At 38.9% G+C, this 22,037-nt stretch overlaps 2 protein-coding genes across 8 annotated transcripts in view; one reads left to right on the top strand and one right to left on the bottom strand.

Annotated features, from left to right (window-relative positions):
* Positions 1 to 3,188, bottom strand: part of IFT80 (intraflagellar transport 80) — a 54,832-nt gene extending 51,644 nt beyond the window's left edge. Inside the window, exons 1-3 of one of the 5 annotated variants that reach the window (XM_086754714.1) lie at positions 3,019 to 3,188; positions 1,694 to 1,824; positions 243 to 325 (exon numbers count right to left, since the gene is read on the bottom strand). In XM_086754714.1, the coding sequence (XP_086610840.1) occupies positions 243 to 275 (33 nt within the window). In that variant the 5' untranslated portion in view covers positions 276 to 325; positions 1,694 to 1,824; positions 3,019 to 3,188. Of the gene's footprint in view, positions 1 to 242; positions 326 to 715; positions 1,133 to 1,693; positions 1,825 to 2,436; positions 2,990 to 3,018 lie in introns of those variants that run through there. The other 4 variants (XM_086754715.1, XM_086754713.1, XM_086754712.1 and 1 more) reach the window with 4 other exon arrangements.
* Positions 3,189 to 3,327: 139 nt separating this feature from the next.
* Positions 3,328 to 22,037, top strand: part of SMC4 (structural maintenance of chromosomes 4) — a 38,176-nt gene continuing 19,466 nt past the window's right edge. The window contains exons 1-5 of one of the 3 annotated variants that reach the window (XM_086754157.1): positions 3,328 to 3,464; positions 5,509 to 5,704; positions 6,848 to 7,026; positions 7,638 to 7,829; positions 9,601 to 9,777. In XM_086754157.1, coding sequence (XP_086610283.1) covers positions 5,575 to 5,704; positions 6,848 to 7,026; positions 7,638 to 7,829; positions 9,601 to 9,777 — 678 coding nt within the window. In that variant the 5' untranslated portion in view covers positions 3,328 to 3,464; positions 5,509 to 5,574. Of the gene's footprint in view, positions 3,514 to 4,851; positions 4,920 to 5,508; positions 5,705 to 6,847; positions 7,027 to 7,637; positions 7,830 to 9,600; positions 9,778 to 22,037 lie in introns of those variants that run through there. The other 2 variants (XM_086754156.1, XM_086754158.1) reach the window with 2 other exon arrangements.

Raw genomic sequence — 22,037 nt, 5'->3', positions numbered from 1 at the left:
TTGATAGCTTCTGAAGGGAAGGTATTACTCTAAGAGCGTTCAACATCTCTTAAAATGTTGCTGTTAAAGGCTGTGCTGAATGGCAAGGTGAAGAAAAGAAAAAGAAAATAAAAAAAAAAAGCCACCTGCAATTTACAAATGTTTTACTATGACATCTATGATAAAGAACTCCTTTCTGGAAAAGGGTCTGTTCAGAATCAACACGCTGTTTTACGGTTTGCTCCGAGACAAAGGATATGTTTTGGTTCCTTTAAAAGTGAAGTCTTCAGTCTCATTTCAGCTGTTCAGATGGAGCATTAAAAAAAGATATGTAGGTATGCCGTAACTGCAAGAAAACAAAACAAACAGATACGTAAGCAGCCAAAGTTAAAAAGGAAGACACTAACAGCAAAACAAAAAGTTTTGAAATAAGTAATATTACATTAGTACTGTGGCAAAATAAGCACCAAAACAGACCTGAGTTTTAAGGGAATTCTGCTTGCACAGTACCGAACTCTGTATTTATCTGATCGCTTAGCATAAACACGCTGGACAATTTAAAGGACAAGTGATGCTAGGAAGATTCTGCTGAAACGTTATAGATTGAAACACTGAAGTTCTCTTGCCTGACAAATAGCCATGAAAGTACCAAAGGAAAAGCTGGAATCTCACACTTTAAAGGGAAATTCATGCTAAGCGAGACCGCTGTGAGAAAATTCAGAGGAAAAACCCATACCGTGAAAATATTCCTGCTGTGACAGAACGATACAACGTTCTAGCCTTTCATCCACCCCTACATGTAATGTCCATGATACTTTACTGCAACACAGTAATTCCATAAGAAGTTCAACGGGGTCCCACCCGCTTGTCCCCTTCCCTCTTGCGACCGCAGAAAGCCTTTGTGTGTCTGTGCCTGGACAGGGCAGGGGCACTGACTCAGGTTAAAACGTTTTTGTCTTCCAAGACGGAAAGAAGTGAGAGCAAGACGGTGGGCACAGGAGGTGTACTCTGAGGAGAGCACTGATGATGCGCAATGTGGCTTTCTCATCTTCTGGATTTTTTTCACCGTAAAAATGACTCTGTGGCAAACAGTTACTATGCAGAATTTAAGAAGCATTGAAAGGATAACAGTCCTAAATCATAATTTTCTGTGCCCAAAGAATAAATTATTTTTCGACTCTATTTTACAGTAATTGAGAAATACACACAATTGTTATTTTTATTTTTAAATACTGATATAGAATCATAGAACAGTTTGGGTTAGAAGGGATCTTTAAAGGTCATCTAGTTGAATGTCTAATGTCCTTCTACCCTTATCCAAAAACCGCATAGAGAACCTCATCATCAAGGCATTTAAAAGAGGCCTAGGTTTATGCAAAACCTTCCTTCGAGGCAGCCTTTTAATCATGTCCCTGACTTCTGTACGGTGGCAATGCCTTTGTTCAGCACCTGCACACACCCGTTCAGCATACATCACAACGCTTTCTGGCGATCAACCGCAGGGCTAGTCTCTGTGTCACAAATTCTAAAGCTGAATCCCCAAACATAAACCTTACAAGTTGTATACACCAAAGAAATATCACGGAGTAAAACAACACTAAGGGTATCTTCTCCAGTTCAATGAGCCTGTCCTGTTTAACAGAATACCTCGTATTTATTTGGATGCGTGGATCTTATCTGCTTCTATCTGCACACCACAGCTTGCTAAACCCACCTTCTTAGTTGCTGCTTTGTATTTTCTGACTGTTTATTTCTCACTTTGGGTTTCGGCAGGCACCTCGCTATCGTCAGCTTCCAGCTCGCGCTCCCTCGCTGCTCCCGCTACACGGAGTTCTGTTACTTTTCCTTTCAAAGGCAAGACCAGAACTTTATCGCAATTTTAGAAAACGGCTGAAACACCTGTTACGTGCACCCAAATGGCAGAATGCTCGCTCGCCCTCAGGTCGCACAGCTGCGCCCGTTGTCATCCAGCGGGACATCGTTACCCACCCCACAACTTCGCTGAAAGAATTTACTAAGAGATTTAAAAAAAAAAAAAAAAAAAAGATGGGGCAATAACGAGGAGTTGTTCTGGCACGGTGCGTTCGGCCCGACTTCTCCCAGCCCCACAGCCGCCCCAGGCCTCCTCGGCTTTCCCCTCGGGAGCTGCCCAACCAGGAGCTGAGGCTGGGAGACGGCGGCAGGAGATGGAGCAAGAGCGGGGGGCACGGAGGGACGGCCGCAGGGAAGGACCGGCGGACATGGCGGTGGCGGGGCAGGGGCTCTCGCTCGCCGCTGTCAGGGGACCGCAGCTCTTCCCGCTCCGCCTGCCTCCCCTCCCCAGATCCCCGGGTCCCGCTTTTCCCGACAAAATTTCCACCCCCGCCCGCAACCGCGGATTATCCGCCAGAAAGCGCACCAGCGCCCGTTTCCCCCAGGGCCGCCCGGCGCCGGGGGTCGCCGCTCCCCCGCTCTTACCTCGCCGCCCAGCCCGGGGAGGGGGGCGGGTCACGGCTCCCGACCCTCTCGCCCACCGCAGCGGTGAGTCAGCCCTGCCGCCCGGAGGCGAGGGGAGGGCAGGGGGATCGCCTCCTCCTCCGTCGCCGCCTCCTCCTCCCCAGCCCGCCTTTACCTGCGCCGGCAGCGGGAGGGAAGCGCGCAGAGCGGCGGGCAGCGCTGCCTCGGCGGCCGGCTCCCGAGCTAATCCCGCCTTCCTCCCCGTCCCCGACCGCGCCACCGCAGCGGCGGGGCCACCGCCCGCTCCCCCCCGCGGCCAAGCGGCTCCGTCTCTATGGCTACTTCCCGCGAGACTTCTTCTTCCTCTTCCTCCTCCTCCTCCTCGTCCCACCGCCACCTCACGGGCCCTCCCCGAGCAGGTGACACGGCCCGCTGGCGTCACCGCGCCGCCCGTTGATTAATACCGCCCGCCGTGTCACCACAATTTTTATTTAATTTTTTTTTTAATTTTATATATATATATATTAAAATAACAGCGCCCGCTCACGCTGCCCCTACCACCTCGCCGCCCGTTGCCGAGCAACCTAAGCGCCGCCCACTGACCTACTTCTAAAATTAAAATAAAATCCTTTCCACGCGGGACGGGACGGGTGGACGCGGTCGTGTGGCCGCTGTCACTTTCCACGGCGAGTCTCTCCCCTCAAAAAAAAAAAAAACCGCTCCCCGCAGCGAGGGGATTTATTTAATTTTTTTTTTTTTTTTCAATCCCGCCCAGCCCCTCCGCGCAGTAACGGAAAACAAGATGGCGCGGAGCGGGGCTTTTTTTTTTTTTTTTTTTTTTTTTTTTCTTTTTCCTTCCCTCCTTTCAAACCCGCGGGAGGCCGGCCCCCTCCCTTCCCAGCATGCCTCGCGCTTTTCTAACGAATTTCGGTTCGAGTTCGCCGTTTGGGCGCCATTTTCGAGTGTGGAAGCCGCCGAGCCGCGGCGGGAGCCGGAGCCGCCCGCGCTAACGCAGCCTCGCTGGTACCGGACGCCGCCAGCCTTCGGAGGTACCGGCTCGGCGGGAAACGCGGGGTAATTCGGCGGGCAGGACTGCAGGTAGAAGCGCCGGCGGTTCGCCTGAGGGCAGGTGGAGTTTGAAGTGGGGCGAGCGGGGCGGCGGCGATGCCCTCAGGGCAGGGGGTGCTGAGGGGGATGGCGGGCTCTGCCCCGCGCCTTGTTTTTCCCCTTTTCTCCCTCGCCCTGAGGGACGGAAAGGCGGCGGCTGCCCCTCTCTCCGGCTCCGGGCGGTCGGGCGGGAGCTGCCCCGCCGAGAGCCGCCTTCCCGAGGGGGTCGGTCCTGGCCGGTGTCGGCAGATGGGTGCGAGGAGGGGTGGGAGGCTGAGAGGGTCCTCGGCACTTTCCCGCTGTGCCCTCACGGATCTCTGGGGACCGGGAATCGGAGACCCACCTCGGTCGGGGAAGCACAGGAATACGTTTCGGTGGCACAGAGGCCGGATTTTAATCTGCTTACAAAGCAGGGACCCTTCCGTGACTAGCTCTGCCTGCTCCTTTTATGCCTCAAGCATGAGACACAAATCCTAAGAAAGTCCGTAGCGACTCGGAAAGACCGTGACAGGGGTGCAGTTGGGCTCCTTAGATCAACGGATGGATTGTAAAAACCAAGATTTCAATTATTTTTTTTTTTCCCCCACTGACATGGGTTACCGCTATCGAATTTAATCGGCCGTTAATAAGGAAGCCTTTCTGGCCGTCCCCGGCTCTCTTTTTCGCCGTCCCCGTAACAAAAACGGCCCTTGGCAGGAGATCGCCGAGAGATGCTTTTAACAAACACCTTTGAGCTGACTCGGGGGAGGGGCTGGGCACGAATTTGTTAAATTTGTTAGAGACTATGTGGCAGCTGATTTCTCGCGATTTGAAAGCTGAGGTCGAGTAGTTACGCTTGTTCATTCTGTTGAAGTGTCTGGGGGGGGAAGGGTTGGGAAGGTAAATAGGTCTATATTGCACAATTCTGTTGGAGTGGAGCAGTTTTGGGAAAAAAAAATAAATAAATCTGGTACTTTGAGAGGCTGTAATTGTCTGAGACAGCCATTGCAGAACACTTCTTAACAGGGGCATAGACTCAAATTGCCTTAAAATGAGTTCTTTCTCTCATTTTCCCCCCTCCCCCATTGTCCCAAATGAAGGACTCTCATGAGAGTGTGGGTTGGGGGTAGGTCTGAAAACGTCAAATGATTGGCACCAATTGTGAGATGACTTTCTAACCACGTCAGTTTTTTATCTTGTGAGAAGTAAACTTTCTCATGTCTGTTTTTCTGCGAACTAACTTCGCCACTTGCTGCAATTTAGACTCCTTGGAGAGAGTTTCGCTCCCGCAGTCGTCTTTCTCCTCATCGGTTGCTTTCTATTTATACTTTCTGGGAGCTGTGCTTAAGTGCCAGCTGTTGGACTTTTGTAATGTTTTGTTCTTGATCAGTTAACTTTAACATCACAACGAGATTAAGGTATTTTGTTTTGTTTTCTCCGTTAAATGTTGAATGCTGGCAGCAGTGGTTGTGTTACATTTTGTGAAATGAGTGCGTCGATTTAAACTGTTTAAGAGTCAAATCTTTGCTGGAATTATGCAGGTCTTTTTGTTTATCTGTCCATCTATATAAAATATATGGTTAGTGTGGACTGTTGAAAGTAAATTGCGTGTCAGGTCTGAAACGTGTAGGTGAAGAGTGCTTCCAGAAGGGTACAGACACAGGGCTACTCAGTTTGTTATTGCGAATGTGTCTTTAACTCTTTTGCCCCCAGCATCCTGGTTTCTTTGAGCATAGTGACTGCATTGAACGTGGCTGTATGAGTTTTCAGGAGATAGATTCGTGAAGTTTCTATAGATTAGGGTCCGTCCGTTGCTTTGGAGGTATCTTAAAATGTATCGTTGTGAAGCTAAGCTGGAGGTTTTGTTTCAAATTTGGATTTTTGTCTTCAAAGTACTTCAAGTCTTTAGTTTCTAAATTAGTCAGACATCTGGGCAAACACGTAGGTATATTCCTTAGGGGATTGTAGTTCAATGCTTAGATCATGGGGTTTTCTTGTTTATGTTAGCAAAGGAGATAGATCCCTTCAGTAGTTTGATTGCTTGGAATAGAGGGAGAGCAGCCAACAGAGATCATGCAAAGCAAGAGCACCAAAACCTCTACAGCAGCCCATCGGAAAGGCAGAGAGCCCTTAGAGGAGTCCGCCAGTGACATGGAAGTGGAAAATGAAGGCGACAGACAGCTTGACAAGATACCTCCGCAAGGTAGGTCTGAGTATTGTGCTTCTGATGGTGTGTAAACCTGATGCTAGTGCCTGTTTAGCAGCAACGTTCAGTTGAATTTACCAGCTATAGATAGGATTTGCTCTTTTTTTCTTCTAGAAAGGAGTATTGAAAGCCTTGACTCCTGGCAAGTTTAAACTGCTTTTAAAATGGTAAAGAGGGCTTGCAAAGAGTTAAAGTGTTTGGACCAGTGATTTAGTACAAGTGCAAAAGCAATTTGTAGACTTTCCCCTAATAAAGTCTATTTCGTATTCCTGATCTGTAACATTGTACTTAAGATAGTGGTACAACAGCAGGATTTTTCAAATTTATATGCAGCCAATGGTATGGGATTTCTTGGAATGGAATAAATGTCAAGTTTATTTACTTAACTCTTAAAATGATTTGACTTTTTTCTTCATGAAACAGTGTATTTTCTTGAGTTGAGTTTTTGCTGAAAGTGTCTGGAAAAACAGCAATGTTGTGTCCTTCTAGGTAGCCAGATACGCAATTATTAAAGCAAGCTAATTTACAAATGGATGAATACCTTTAAATTGGTGGCAAAAACTACTGTCTATTTGAAGAAAAAGTTGCTGGTAACTGTTGAAAAGCTGCCTTGCTTACAACTAGCTGATATCCAGGGGGCCAGTTTGTTTTCGTAACAAACTTCCTGTCTTTGCAGAGTAGTTGTGCTGTCATTACAGCTTTCAGAGCATTGTGCAGTGATCCCCAAATCTTGCAGAGTGACTTGTGAGCACGCTTGAAATGTGGCTTTGCACTTATTAATTAGAAAGACTGCCTGTTTCAGATTTGTAAGCTTATTGTGACGGTTGTAGCTATTGTAATTGCAGAGTGCCTATTAAAGTGTGTTAGAATAAGAATTACATAATGAAAGAACAAGCCCACTAGTGAATCGATGGGACATCTTAAGTATCTCTTTTTAAAGAGTCAATTAATGGAAAGAAGTATTTTAATTCCACTTAGCTCATTTTAATAATTACAGGCAAAAGTATAGATTTGGTTCATATAGAAGTGATGTTTGCTTTTCCAGTTGAACATTTAAAAGATGTCTGGTCATTGAGAGCTTAGTCTTTTTTTTTTTTTTTTTTTTCCTCCCCCTTTCTGTTTATTTTGGATGATTTTTAGCAGTCTCAAATGAGGTGCTTGATAATCGAAGTTTAGAAGAGATTTTGGGTAGCATCTCTCCTCCTCCACCTCCAGCAATGACCAATGAAGCTGGTGCTCCTCGTCTCATGATAACTCATATTGTAAACCAGAACTTCAAATCCTACGCAGGGGAGAAAACTTTGGGACCTTTTCATAAGGTATCTTTTTTTTTACCTTAAGCATTTTTTAAATGAAGGTAAGGCTTCGCTGTGTGTTAGTATTCCTTCCTGTATTTTCATGTAAGCTTACCTCAAAATAACTGTAAAATATTTAAGTTTTAGAACTACTTATATAGTGATATTCTAAATTTTCATTATTGGACAGTAGAGAAAACAGTTAAGTGCAACTTTCTGATACTGTACAATTTTAATTTATCAGTAAACCTTGAAAAAGCACTGTTTTCTCTTTATTTCGTTTACTGGAGAACTTTTAGGGTGTGTTTGAAGAATGAGAATATCTTTTAGTGCCCACAAGAGACTTACGTGGCTAATCATGAAACTTTCCTTGTGAACATGCTTGCTAAATGCAGTATCGCTTTGAGCTAACAAGTTAAAATTTAGAAAGCTGAGCTGAGTTGAGGTATGGTTTTTTTTCTTAAGAAAGTTGTGCTGCTCTACCTTTGGCAGTAAAAACTAAGCTATCAAATAGTCTGCAGTTTCATACACTAGAAATAATTGTGTTTTAAACTGCTCAGAAATGAAATGGGTAATTTGCACTGGCCAGGATCTATTTCCCTTTGAATATCACTGTTTTCCCTTCTATTATGCAGCGTTTTTCATGTATTATTGGGCCAAATGGCAGTGGGAAATCCAATGTCATTGATTCAATGCTTTTTGTGTTTGGGTATCGAGCACAAAAAATCAGATCCAAAAAACTCTCTGTGCTGATCCATAATTCTGACACACATACGGACATCCAGAGTTGTTCTGTGGCAATCCACTTCCAAAAGATCATTGACAAGGTATGTATGCTTCTATTCAGAACAGTGGAGAGACCTTTTTCTTTAAGGATTTGAAAACTTTTAATATTTGGTTATTTTAGTTTGAGCTGGGGAAAACTTCATAGCATGATTAATTTACCTTTAGAATGCAAAACATAATTTCAAAGTTAATTAGCTTAAAAATTCCTCTGAGTAGTGCAGTTCTTAAAATAGTAGTAGGGATTCTTTTATTTTCTGCAAGATTAGTATCTGGTACATGTCCATTTTTAAACTATTTAGAAATATGTAATAATCATTTTAAGAATAAGTCGTTTTAAAGTTGTCACCTCTTTTACCTCAAGTAAATAAAACTTATTTCTGAAATTCGTAAGACACCCCCCCCCAACAATCTATAAGTCTGTGTTTGGACATGTTGAATATTCTTAAATTTACAATATGAACATATAAAGAAATAAAACCTATTTAAGCAAAACTTTTCAAACCAATTAGAAACTATTTTAGGTTATCTAAATTTAGAAAAATATGTAATGAATCTGAAACTTTCTTATTTACACTTTATGTGCTGTAAACATGCCTGCAATTTTAAAACAGATTTTTCATTAAAAATTTTGTACCTCGCATCCTACCACTAAATATTTTTTTAATCTAGTATTTTGTTTGAATGAAATAAAAGTGTTGGCAAATGAAAAAAAATTATTTATTTTGCTTGCCACTTCATGTATTGATAAAAATTTCTGGACACTTTTGTTGATTTATGGTAGTTACAGTGCAAGGAATTTATTTGTCTTTATTTAATTTTTTTTGTACACATTCTAGCTGAGTATCAACTATTGAGGTCAAAGTAGTGGGACATGTACATTGAAATTTCAAAAATTGTGATAATAAAATGACAATATGTACAGCCTTTGAAGGAACTGCTTTAAAAGACAGGTTTTTTTTTTTCTTTGACTTAATACACATACACACATACCTTTTGCTTGTATTTATAATAATCAGATTCAAAAATTATTGTTTTTTTTTTCCCACTTGACTTTGTATTAACATCTAGAAGCTAACTTTAGGATCTAAAAATCTTCAACACATGCTAGATACCAATTTGATTGTGCTTTTGGGGGTTGATCTGGGAAAGTGGTAGGCCAGTTTAAGTCTTTACAAGAAACATACTTCAAAAAGTTAAAATTGATGTATAGTACCAAGTTTATTTTAGTTGCTACTTTGTAGGTAGGTCTAATATATCTTTTGAAGCTGACATTGTCACATCTGTCATCTTTAATGTTTTGCTTTTTTATCTTCTACAGTTTCTCTGTAGAACTACTAGCTAAAAGTAACTCCTTTTCCTAGCACCATAAAAGAGGAGTTTAAAATGCAAACAGTGGTGAAGTCATTCAAGACTTCCTAATCTAAAATTTAAAGGGTAGTCTAGCACAGCCACTTTAAATTTGAAGTAGGCCTTTTCCTTTGTGATTTGAAGCAGTGGTGAAGAGAATAAATTAAGTATTTTCAAAGCAATTGCTTGTGTTAGAGGTGGGAAAGGCATAATATGAAGGTCATTCAGTTTAAATGATTTGGGGCATTTTTTGTCCAGTTCTCAAAGGGATTTTTTTTTTTATTTTTCTTGGTTTTTTTTTTTAATGAGATATGCGGCTTTAAGACAGTTCCCACTTCTATTAGACCCCAGAGTGCAGTTGACTTAAAACCTGAACATGATAAAGCTTCTGTGCTTAATTTTGAAATATGAGGTAAACCTGTGGTATAGTAATTGTTTTTCTGGCTTTGTTTTTCCTCAAAACAGGAAGGAGATGATTACGAAGTCATTCCTAACAGCAATTTTTGTGTATCTAGAACTGCTTATAGAGATAATTCTTCTGTCTACCACATCAATGGAAAGAAACAGACATTCAAAGATGTTGGTATTCTTCTTCGAAGCCATGGAATTGATCTGGACCATAACAGGTTCTTAATTTTACAGGTTGGTGTATGAATAAAAGCAATTTTAAGTAAAGCTGTATTTCCAGTTATAGTTGTAAAAAATACTGTCTAGGTTGTAAGTCTTGTATTTGAAGCCTTAAAGTACTCTAGCAGCACATCATGGTTTGCATGCTCTGATAAAGATGCGAATCATTATTTGCTGCTGTAGGAATTTAAGGAAGAGAAACAGTTGAAGACACTAATATAAATTTTTCTATTAACAAATTTGTGTTCCTGACATGTGGATGAATAGAAGAATTGTCATACTTGTTCCGCCCTAGCAGCACGTAAATATTGGTGTAGTAAAATAAACCTTAAACCCCAATATTATTGTGCTGCTTAAGCGTGGCAGAGATTCAGCAACTTGTTTATACTTTAGATAAAAGTGCATCAATATTAACTTAAATCTTAATGGTTCTACTGTTAGGTTATCTACGGCTCTCATATATAGGCATGGTTTTACTGGAGAAGTATGTATATAAAAATTAACTGTGCATAAAAATTGAGTGCAAGAAAAAACACATGAAGTGTACTTTTTGTTTACACTTGTTTAACAGCTGTAGAGGACTCAAAGAATGGCAGGTTTATTATGTTTTTAAAAGCTACAGTTTCTAACCCATACTGTAAAAATAATCATAGAATTTGTCAATATAGTATCATTTAAATTCACGTTTGACCTTAAAATTATAAGGCTTGCTGGCATCTGTTTGCTATTTAAAAGACAGACTGAAATACACTGATTTTTTTCTAGTTCTTAAATAATAATGGAGAATTTTGCTATGTGCCAAACAATTACTTATAAATTGAGTTAAAGTACCTGATGGAAGTTTTTAAATATTAATTCAATTGAGTAACTATATCTGCAGTTACCTGTAATTATTTCACTGCTATTACTAACAGGTCCCAAATCTACTCTGAAGGATCATGGCCTAGAAAACTAGTGAACAGTGGGAGCCTATCAAGGTCTGAAATTTTTCAATAGAGTTTATTTTAGGCCTGTTTTTGTCAAAGGAGCTTCCAGTTCCCCTCTTTTTTAAAAAAAAAAAAAAAAAAAAAAATTCTAGATAGGTCGCTGTGCTTGCTTCACTTCCTCAAGCCTTTTCGTGCAGTCCTTTTTTACAGTTACACCCACAAAAAGAGGATATATCTGTTTTGAAGTCTCCATGCCAATTAATTGTTCCCTCCAACGCTTTATTCCTGTATTGTCTGTTTCAAGATGGAGTGAGAAGTACCTCCAGCAAACCAACTGCAGTAAATACACTCTTTTTTTTCCATACAGTTCTTCTGAAGTATCATTTTAGCAACATTTCTAAAAGGGAGAGAATGCAGAGTCAAAGATCAAGCTAGGTAGAAGTTATGGTGCAGAGACACCTAAGGCTCAGTGTCAGAGAACACGTCCTGTTACCACTGGGAGGAGGGGAAGGGAACGTTTGGGAGGGAGTATTGCTAAGCTTTTTAAATTTATTTTATTTTTTTCCCCCCACAAATGTGATTTTTCTTCTCCCACAAATTGTTTCCCAGGAAGTTACAAATGAGGAGAACAAACCTTTTCCTAAATGCTTGAGTTTTATGCTTTCCACCTGTACAAGGGCAAATAAGGGGGAGGTATAGCCAATTTTAAGGCATAAAGCAATGGTTCCTACCATTATTTTTTTTTTCTTTCATTCCACTAGACTCTTCATGGCTTATGTATTATTATGAACGGCAGAGGAGACTGTACTGAGATTTTGTGTTGCTTTAGTCTCTGACTGAGGCAAGGTCCTTTCCCTTTGCATGTAAGGTTTTGCGCCTTTTAAAAGTGAAATTACTGATTTGGCGATTCAAAGTTGAGTACTTTCCAGTTGGGAAATGCAGCAATATTTTCTGCATAATGACAGCAGAACTTAAAAACCTAAACATTAAAAACTATAGTTAGAAGTAAATGAGACCGTGTTGGAAAGCTAAAGCTGTGAACTTCTGTCACAAGGATTGCCCTTTTTCCCCTAGTGTTTTTCAAATTAAGTTATTTAAAACTGGAGGAATAAGTAACAGGTTTATTTAACTTTTGCTCTTCTCTTGTTATAGCTAAACTAAGTTTAACTTGATATCAAATCAGAGTAACTTAATTTAAATTGTTATAAATCTCTTTGACTATGTCAATAGGTTGTAATTAAAATATTTCACTTGTAATACAGCTTTTTGGGTTAAAAATGTTAATTAAGGATTACCAAATGCTGGTTTTGGTGTGTGACAGAATATTCACTAGTTAATACACAGAAAAAGTTGTAAAAGAAAAAGTTGTAAAACAACATATCCTACGTGTAGTAACAAAACCTTTAGATACTTCATTATATCTTGCTAGCATATTTAGCATTACTCAGTGGAAAATATTTTCTTTTTAGAAGACTGCTTGCTTTTTTAGGCTGCCTCTCCCCACCTCCCCCCATATTTTGCAGGCTTTGGTGCCTTTTAGGATAAAATTTAAAAGCTTAGGACAGACTGAATTTTGTAAAAGTTGGATAGGGATACTTCTGCTGATGCTATACTGAAAACATTAAAATCAAATTACTGATTACTTCTGTGAGTAACATGATAAAAAAAATACCTGTGGAAAAACAGAATATGTAAGAAAGACTTATGAAGTAGTTCTAGAAGTATTACAAATTCTATGCCTGAACTAGCTACTTGAAAAAAAACCTTGTTTGAAAATGGTTTTGGTTACAATGGGATATTGCCAACACTTAACAGGAGGAATTTGTTACTTTTGTGATCCCTAAGTTCTAACACTACATATTTCATGTTTTTAATAAATTGCTGTATGCTTTTAGTACTTTAAGAACAGACAACTCTTCAGTGCATTTTTAATGAGCTTGACACAGCCTGAATCTGCAACAGGAAAAAATGCATCTTGTCACTTAAAAAAAAAGTATGCTAAGCACTGTGGTGAAGTCTTGTATCTTGTACTATTTTTCTGTCTTCCACACCTAATGCCCCAGCTTCAGTAACTTGTGTATCTGTGAGGAACACCAAATAAAATTAAGTAAGTCTTTGAGAAAAGCTAGGTAAGTGGAACATCAGTGTGTATATACAGAAAACTTGTGTGAGTTCTGTCCTCTGACTGGGCTGGGCAAAACTCAGAAGGTAAGTCTGTTTGCTGTTGCTGGAGAGTGACTCCTGAACAGGTTAACCTTGAGGCCAGAAAGAAGTGTCAGCATCTTTATCCTGGCTGGTTTGCTTCTAAGGAGTTATTAAATAAATGGGGAGCATTTGATAGAGTGTCAGTTCTGGATGTCACAGGGTAGGCATATCTGGGGAGCAAAGCAAAACTGGCTGTGGACAGCAACCGTTAATGCCTGCTGAAATTGGCTTTTGTGGTCTTTCAAGGTAAGAGAAGTATAGTCGATACAAATTTTCTAAAAGCACAGTGGAGTTTCGCAGGTAACTCCCATTCAGCAACTTTGCAGATGAATATTGTAGAAATGGTAATAAATGGCACAGGAATTAATTTTGTACTAAAAGACAGTTTCATTGGAGCAGACTTCTGTGAATTCCAATTTACTTTAGAAGCTACTTTCTTTCAAACAAACTGGAACACTTGTAAGTAAATCTTGTACTAATTACAGTAGTATTTCACTTAAATGTGTTTGATAGACTTTAATTAAAATATGCTCATGAATCCTAAACAAGTATAAACAACTACAGTGATTTTTATATGCGTGTATCTTTGTAACTGAGCGGAAGGGCATTTTGTAGTGTACTAAGTCTTATCCTATAACAAGATTATGTTGCCAGAAAGGAAGTTTAGTCAAGTTTTTCACCTGATGCTTTGTGGAAATAATGTAGGAGTCACACTTTTGGTGTAGCGGAGAGGAAATGAGGGAGAGCAGATTTTCTCCTCACTTCAAGATAAGCCAGAAGTTCCCAATTGTTGAGGTCTGCTTTCCTAATGAGGCACACCAACATTTGGGCTGAAGCACTGAGTGGAGCACGAGCTGGAAAGCTCTACTGGGATTATAAATTGAGATCGGTGCTGCCAGCATTGGTGGTGAAGAGAGGTTTGTTCTAGAAAGGTCAAGGATAGCTGAGCTGAAGTGGTAGGAAGAACTAAAGCAAGTGTGATTAATATAATTAAGTAAAATCAGATTCTTTGAATAAAACTATGTAAAAATGGAAGCTTCACACTGATTCAGAGTACAGAACGCATTTCAGTGATTGTTTAAATACTACACTTTATGCTGAAGTGAATACAGAGCAGCATGAGATATGCTAATATGTCTGTACAGTTTCAAAACTAAGTCTCTTATATTATCAGGAGACTGACATGGCAAAATAAAAATCATATGAATTGCCAAATTGCAATACATTGTAATCAATGTTTGTTAAGCTTTCTTTGGAAAAATAGGGAAATATGGAAAGTGGGGAAAAAAAAAAAACTTTTCTAGTGGCAGTGTGTAACTGAGAGCAATCAATTACATAGTTTAATTAGAACATACCAATAATCTTAAGTCAAACATTGTAGGTCGAGTTTGACAATAACTGACTTAGATTCCAAAGTGACTCTAGATTTGCACTCAATTTGTATTCTTGTATTAAATACAAGAATGTCCTTAAGAAAGCTTCTAAAATTAGACAGATGTGCAAACAGCTTGACAAAGGCTACTTTTAAATTATTTCCAGAATGCAGAATAGTAGTTTTGTGCAAACAACTGAATGTTGTATAACAGACTAATTCTAACTTTTTCCTCATCTTTGGACAGTAGTGGCCTTGTAGATTTGTGTATGTGCATTTATTCCTTATTTAGCTTTCTTGATTTCCCACCTAGCTTGTAACACTTTTCTTGGAAGGCAAAGCATGTAGTTGAGTATTTGATACTTTTTCCCCTGCTATGTATTTGCCATCTAGTAAAATTGAAGGGTAGAGCAAGATATTATTGCAACCATTAAGTAATAGCAGCAATAACATGGAATTGGGGGGAAAAAAAAACCACCCTACTGTGGCTTACAACAAGAGCTGTATTGCACTTCCAGAAGAAGAGGAAGGTGACAGGAATATTGGGTCTCTGTCTAACTTCCAAGGCTCATGTAGGTAGAATTAGAATTCATATTACATGAAGAGGAGAGTGTGGGCACACTGTCAAAATAAAGTAAAATTGAATTTTCCATTATGGAAAATTGAAGATATTTAAATTTAAGTTATTTTTGCTATTCCCTACTGTAGTCCTGCTTAAAAAGTGAGAACTATCATTTTGATTAAAAAAAAAAAAACAAAAAAAAACCAAAAGCTAAGTGGAGCACTGACATGCTAGTCCAATATAATAAAAATAAAAAATGGGAGAGGCATTGAAAACACTGCAAGAAGCATACAGGGAAATGAAAAGATTCGTCTCACATTGCCTAGTGGCTTATACAAGATAAATCTCCAGTGTGGGTGCCTTTATCTTATCAAGAAACTGATGGCACACAATACCCAGGAAAAATAATCTTGTGAGGCAATTAGTGTCAGATGCAGAAACTAAGAATTGTAGGACTTCTAGGCTAGCACTTACCAAGTGATATGACAGGTTGATATTCATTACTATTCTTCCTCTGATTTTCCTTCCAGTTGACTTTTGCAGCAGTTACAAGTTCTGTCAAACAAACATGTAGAATTGGAGCTGTATCAGAAAAGAGCCTGAACCTTACTAGTGGTAATTTAGTATTAATGCTAGTTCTAATGTCTGTGTTTGGAAGTGCGTTGGAATAGAAGACCAAGGAAGTAAAAACAGTAATTGGAATTTCCCCAAAGTAGTCTTGGATTTTGTCTTTCAAATCTCTGTAGAAAAATAGATTTAAAGTAAACAACATTCTAAATGTTCCAATGTGGCTTCTCCTTCAAGCAAATCCATAGTGCCACTGGTTTCATGCTACTGGCTGCATGAGCCATTGCTCTTCCTTACACTGATGATGCTAAGAAGTTGTGCGTGCTGTGCTTTCAGCTCCTGTAGGCTGGTGAAACACTTGCAAAATCTCTTGTCCATGTTCCCCTTGCTATGGGAGAAACATTTCACTGTTTGAAAGAAATTTAAATATAGCTGTGCTCTATAAAATAAGATTGAAAACTCTAAACTTTACCATTATTTTATTAAGAGAAGTTTGCCTTATGCCAGGTCAATTCTGTCTAGCTTTCTGTATTAAAAGTTAAGAACAGAATTGAAATTGGGTTATAATTTGGATTGATCAAGATTTTATTGTTTGTGCTACTGAAAAAAAAAAACAAACCAGATTTTGCCTAGGGCTATTATAATCCTCCACAAAACTTGGAGTTGGAGGTGGCTGCGATAACTGCAAGTACTGTTACTCAGCATTCTGGATCTGCTGGCTACAACTCAACTGTTTGCTTCAGTTCAGTGCTTAAAGGACAAGCGGGTTGATCACCTGTTGCATATGAAGAAAACTCTATTGTTTCAAAGTTCAATGTGCTACGAATTTTCCTAGTAACTCGGAGTCCTTTTTTGGGAACAAACATTCATGCTTAAACCATTTGAATGTTTACATGGAACTTTTTTTATATGTACATATCACCATTAATCTTGTGATGCTTGACAAAGTTAAGTGAAATTATGTTCTGACCACTATCTACATTTGCATATTACTTAAACAGAATTATGTAATACCATAAACTTGCAAACTGTAGTTCATTTAATCAGTTAATTTAGTAAGCAAATTGAATATACATCTCGACTGTATTAAGAAGTTAGATTACTGTAATTGTGCTGTAACAGGTGTTATCCATCACTCAAAGATTTTTGGACTCATTAATAAAATTTCCTTTTATGTGTATTTAAAAAGTCTTAAAAGCTAATGTTATCAAAAGTATGCTACCATTACAGTGAAACTAATAACATTGTTCTGAATGTTTAGAAAAAGCTGTGATTGCCTTAAAAATACCAAATATTATAGCCACAGTCATCATATCTAAAGTTTTGTGACAATTTAATGTAATTCTAAAACAAAATTATCTGCTTTGACCCTAACACCAGCTGACAACTTTCTCTCTAAATACTGTAACACTTCCGTTAGAAGGCAGGAATTAGAAATTGGACAGACTGTAGTAGCTAAGCTGATTTTTCTTTTCTTTATTCCAAATGCTGATAGCAAAAGAATTCTGAAATAAATGCATCATCTTGTATCGATGCGGAACCACAGCTAGGTAGATCTGACATCTGGACTTGAGGGGGTAAATCCAAATGCTGAAGCTTCAGGAAACTTTTTATGAGAGGAAAATACCCAGGCTATTACAGGAGATGCTCCCTGTTTCCAATAGGCTTCCTTTTTACAACTTGACGAAGTAAGACTACTTTCTTTCTGCCCACCACCTCAAAGGTGGAGAAAATGTAAACCAAAAAGAAAAGCTTGTATAAAGAATTTCTCATTTACCAGCATTGACAAACTGTGATTTTTAAGCCTGAATTCAATTGATAAAGTATGTTGGAAGTTCCACAAATGCTTCAGAAGATTTCTTGTGTTTTACTTGCAACAGTTGAAGTCGGAAACTGAGACAAATAGGACATCCTCCTCTCTAAGATAATACCTCACTAAGTTGCTCAGCGATGTGTAAAAACATGGAAGACTCTTCCAATATTGCATCTTGTAGGCAGTATTTTCTCTAAAACTATTCCTCATGAGCAAAACTGAATGTGAATTTCAATTCAGTGAGGTGTTGTGTTGCTCCACTCTTGAATTTGACTAGTGTTGGAAAGCTCCACTACCAAAAACCCCTCCAAAACATGACAACTGCACCAGAAAATTCCCCTAAAAAAAAAAAAATCAAAAAACCACACACTACCCAGTACTCCTCCCCTGAGAGCGCAGTACACTTCTGTCAACTGGATTCCGAGCTACAAAATTTCCTTTTTCCGATAGATGTTTTAAAGGTGCCCATGCTTTGCTGTGCTTCAAGTGTTCTTGATGTGTGAGTTTTAACAAAAGTTAGTCCAATTTGTTAAGGTGTATGGGATCATGCTAATCTATCCCAAAGTTTTCAGCACTTTAATCTTAAGCTTTAAAATAAGACACTAGAAACCAAGTGACAATGCAAAATCCTGGAAAACAGTTTTTACCTACTTGCTGCTGTAATTATTCTGTGGAACACTAACAAAGTAGATCTGCGAGTGTTGTATTAACAGTTTAGTTGACAAAAGTTATTGTGTGGCAAGACACTTCTAAAAGTTATTTTTCCCAAATTTTCAGGGAGGAGAAGGGGAGGTAGTAATTGGTAAGCAATCATCTTTCTCTCTGGGTTCTCCAGAAACAACTAGTCATAATGTGGACAAGTTTTTGCAACCAAAGAAAAAAAATGTTGTTTCTTTCTTAATGAAGAGCTTTAAGGTTGCTGTCAGTAATTTTTCTGTATGAAAGGCTTTTTCCTAGCTTTGTCTTATTTCGTACCAGAATTCTAAAATGGAATCTGAAGGCTGTATTCTGAAACTCCATCATTCCAGTTCCAGCACTGTCGCAGACTGAACTGCTATTCTGCACAGCACAAATTACCGACTACTACAGTTTATCATCATTTGAGGCTGGATAACGTCAGGATAATTAGCGCATTACATTCAGAGTTCTTCACTTTGGAATTAGTGCTTTAGTCCGCAGACTCAATCTAAAGGAAGGTTGCTGGAATGCGATGCAACTGTCTGCCAAGAGCAACAGACAGGAGTTATCTGCAGAAGTGAAAAGTAGTATCCTTTTCAAGACTAGTGGCAAGAGTTGCAGAAAGGCAGCTTAATGAGTCAGTCAAAACTTTCCTTTATCGAGCAGTTTGATAACCCTGCTTAAAATTAAAATCTTTGTATGCCAGAAGAGATTGGATAAGCTCAGATTAAAAGCTTTCTGTTCTGAGAGGATCAGCTGTTTTTAAAAGTGAATGTATAATTTTAGAGAAAATAGGACTGGTAGTTCTAAGAAAGGAGGTAATGGAGAGTTTGGACATTTTATTGTCCCACTGTTTGAGATCTACATGGGAGGTGAAATTCTTGCCCTTCACAAATTTACTCTAGGAAGTTACATCCAGTGATGGAGTGCAGCTCTTTGAGTAGACTGCCTGCATTGTTAGAGATATGTTAGTCCTAAGGAGAATTTTAGTTTAACACAGATACAGATGAGTTGTGTATGCAACACAAAAACTGAAATTTGATGAATTCTGTCTATAATAGATGTCTTGCATTAAATGTACGGCATTTCTAAAGTACTCCTGCAGTGCAACTGTAACTTCTACTGAAATCGTGGAGCTCAAAATAGTTAGACCCTTAACTTGGCAGCCTCATAACATTAAAATAGTGATAGATCATGCTGATGATGTCACCACTTCTGTCCCTTCAGCAGACATCTTTACGGGCATCCACGCTCTGCATCCTCATGGGCTTGAGCACAGGAGGCACAAGTCCAGGCACTCCTGGCTCACATGTTTTGCACTGCCTCTCCACCCTGTGCCTACGCTGACCTTCTCATAGTCTCCTGAACCGCGCTGTTGATTTCAAATGGTTAATTTTATAACGAGCAATGCTTACACTGTTTTTTGAAGGCTTTTACAGTCTACTGGCTTTAAAGTTTTTGGTCTTATGCACAACAGAAATTTAAATTTGGAAAGTATCTTAAACATCATGGCACTGAAATAATTCACCTCCTCAAGGTTTGGCTATGCAAAGGAAGACAGAATCTCCAGCTTCCAAGTTCCTTGAAGTTATTCCTTGTATTTTTCACTAGAGGAAATGGCTTTAAAAGGAGAATGGCTCTTGCCCTTTTTTTATAACTTTGTAGCCTGCTGTCAAGCAAAGTTTCTCATTTGCTACAGCTGTCAGTGAGCTTCATTGCTTAGAAATTTCTTCACTGATAAACTTGTGTTCTCTATTAAAACATGCCATTGATTTTCTGGTAACTAAACTGAGGCATTCTGTAGAAGCTGTTATTTAGATGTATGTTCATTATACAGTGTTTTGAGTTGACTGCCTCTGTTACTAGTGATGTGCTAGCATCCCAATGATGAGTTCAGTCTGACACAGAAGACTTTACACACAATGCAGAAACTGAGATTTGGTTTGTAATTCCATTTGGAGTTCTTGCACTGAATGTAGAGCCTTCTCAAAATGCTCAATGGATATTTGATGCTTTTTCAAACAGTGATTACTTAACTTCTGTGGATGTTTCATTCTCTGTTAGCTGTCTGCCAGTGTCACCAAAGTCTTAGTGTTGACATCCATTTTGATTGTCTTCTCAACTAAATAGAGGATTTACTTTTTTTTTTTCTTTTTGCACATTGCTCCCTCTCCTCTCGTTAATTCACGCCTGTGAACTAGAAGAAGATAACCGAGGAAGAGAATTAAGACATTTCCTGGTGGTCTGTTCTGAGACTTTAAATTTACATGTGACAGCTATGTTAAGCATGCCCAAGCATGTTTTTTGTTTTCAACAAATGTCGGCCTGCTGCCTTCTTAGTTTCACTTTCAAAACCACTGTATTTCGAAAGATCTTTTGCAAGATAAATGAGCACGATTGTGATTCTTTTTTTTTTTTAACGTACTTCCAATAATGAGTCAAGTGATGGGCACGGTTAAAAAGTTAGGAAACGGTTAAATTGACTATCAAGTTTTAACCGAATGCAGAGTTGTAAATTGTAGTTTTCCTCTGTTAATAATTGTCATGACTACTTGCAAGAAGAGCAGGTACAACTTTTTTGGTCTCCTTTGTCCATTAAAATAGCTGGAAACCTTTTCTTTTCTTAATGTGTCAACTATAGGGGTGGACTAAACAGATTTCTTAAAATATTAACTTGGTAAATAATATAAATACTAAATAATACTTTATACTCTTATTATTCAGTTATTATTTATATATTCTAAATATTTTCATTTTTACCCTTCATAAGAAAAGAATCCAGGAATTTAAGTAGGTAGTCTGTCTACATCTCTTCACAGAAGAACATGTAATTCTGTAATTGCTTGCCTATGGTGAAGTAGAAGAATTGCGTATAAAATTGGCAGTAGCCAGCCTGACAAGTTCAATTCATGCGCCTGATCTTCTCAAGAGTACTCAATTCACTTCAGCTTTTCAAAGTGTTCTTTATGTATGGCCTAAACGGAAATAACCACTAATTCCTGATCGTATGGTGATGGTATGTATTTCCCATGTAGGCAACCAAACCCCCGATTTCTTAATTTATGAGCTTGTAGAATTAAATACAATTGGATTAAATGTCGTTAGTTATTTACTATATCATTAAACATATTGTAGTTATATGCCATTACATCAGAGTGCTATGGAGAACCCTCACAACTACATTATCGTCTCTCTGAGATGGTTGTGACTCAAGGGTGGTTAATTATACTTAGCCAGATCATAAAAAAAAAACATCGACTTGCATTCCTTGTTTGTCCCCAATTCCTCTGCTTCTATTAAATCCAAGGTAGTTTTGTGGTTTACAGCAGCACCTAACTTGAGGGATATGTATCCCGTGTAGAAAATTCTTAGACTTGGTGCTCAGCACCTGAATTAAATATCTTTGTTGTGATTGTTTTTTCTGGGATGTAAACAGAGGAAATACTTTAATGCAAGAAGCAGCAAAATAGAGACTTATGACAATGCCACAGAAATTTAGGAGGTTACACAGTGTCCTACCCGTGCGCAGTGTCTTTCTGACAGGTGATTTTTGGTAGAGAAATCTTACTTTTCATTACGAGGGAACAAATGTGTAATTGGAGTTGTACATAATTGTTGTATTAGAAAACTATTTGGGTTTTTGATAAAAGTAAAGAAGTAAAAATAGAGTTGGGCTGGGTTTTTTTTTTTTTTGTCTTGTCAAACCTGCTGCCACTTTTTAGGAACAGTAATTGAAAACTAAAAGTTTAGATGTGTTTAACTTATACAGTTTTAATTTTAAAAACCCCTCTGCATTTTGCTCTAACAAAGGAATTATGTGCAAGAAAGACTTTTCTTAATACTGGTTCTTATTTTGCGAAATTTGCCAAACATTGCTTTTTCCCTTCTACTCAGCCAAATGGTATTTGCTGATTGGCAGAAAAGCATAGGGCCACTAGGTGTCATTGTCTGCTGAGCACATGGAACAAAATCACTTGGGCAAAAAACTCTAATATCTTCCTTAGCTAACGCTCCTCAGCTTCCTTAGCTGCTTCCAGGTCTCATTTACAGTGCTTGCCTAGAAATCCTGCCCTTCGTGGGCTTCTGTGACTGTCCTTTCTGGTTCTCCCGTGATCTCATTAATCACCCCTCCTTCTGTATGTTCTTGAGTTC

Source organism: Chlamydotis macqueenii, chromosome 9 (genome assembly GCF_036417535.1).
Source record: "Chlamydotis macqueenii isolate bChlMac1 chromosome 9, bChlMac1.mat, whole genome shotgun sequence".
In the NCBI taxonomy this organism is placed as follows: Eukaryota; Metazoa; Chordata; class Aves; order Otidiformes; family Otididae; genus Chlamydotis; species Chlamydotis macqueenii.
This window is presented reverse-complemented; position numbering and strand designations above follow the sequence as displayed.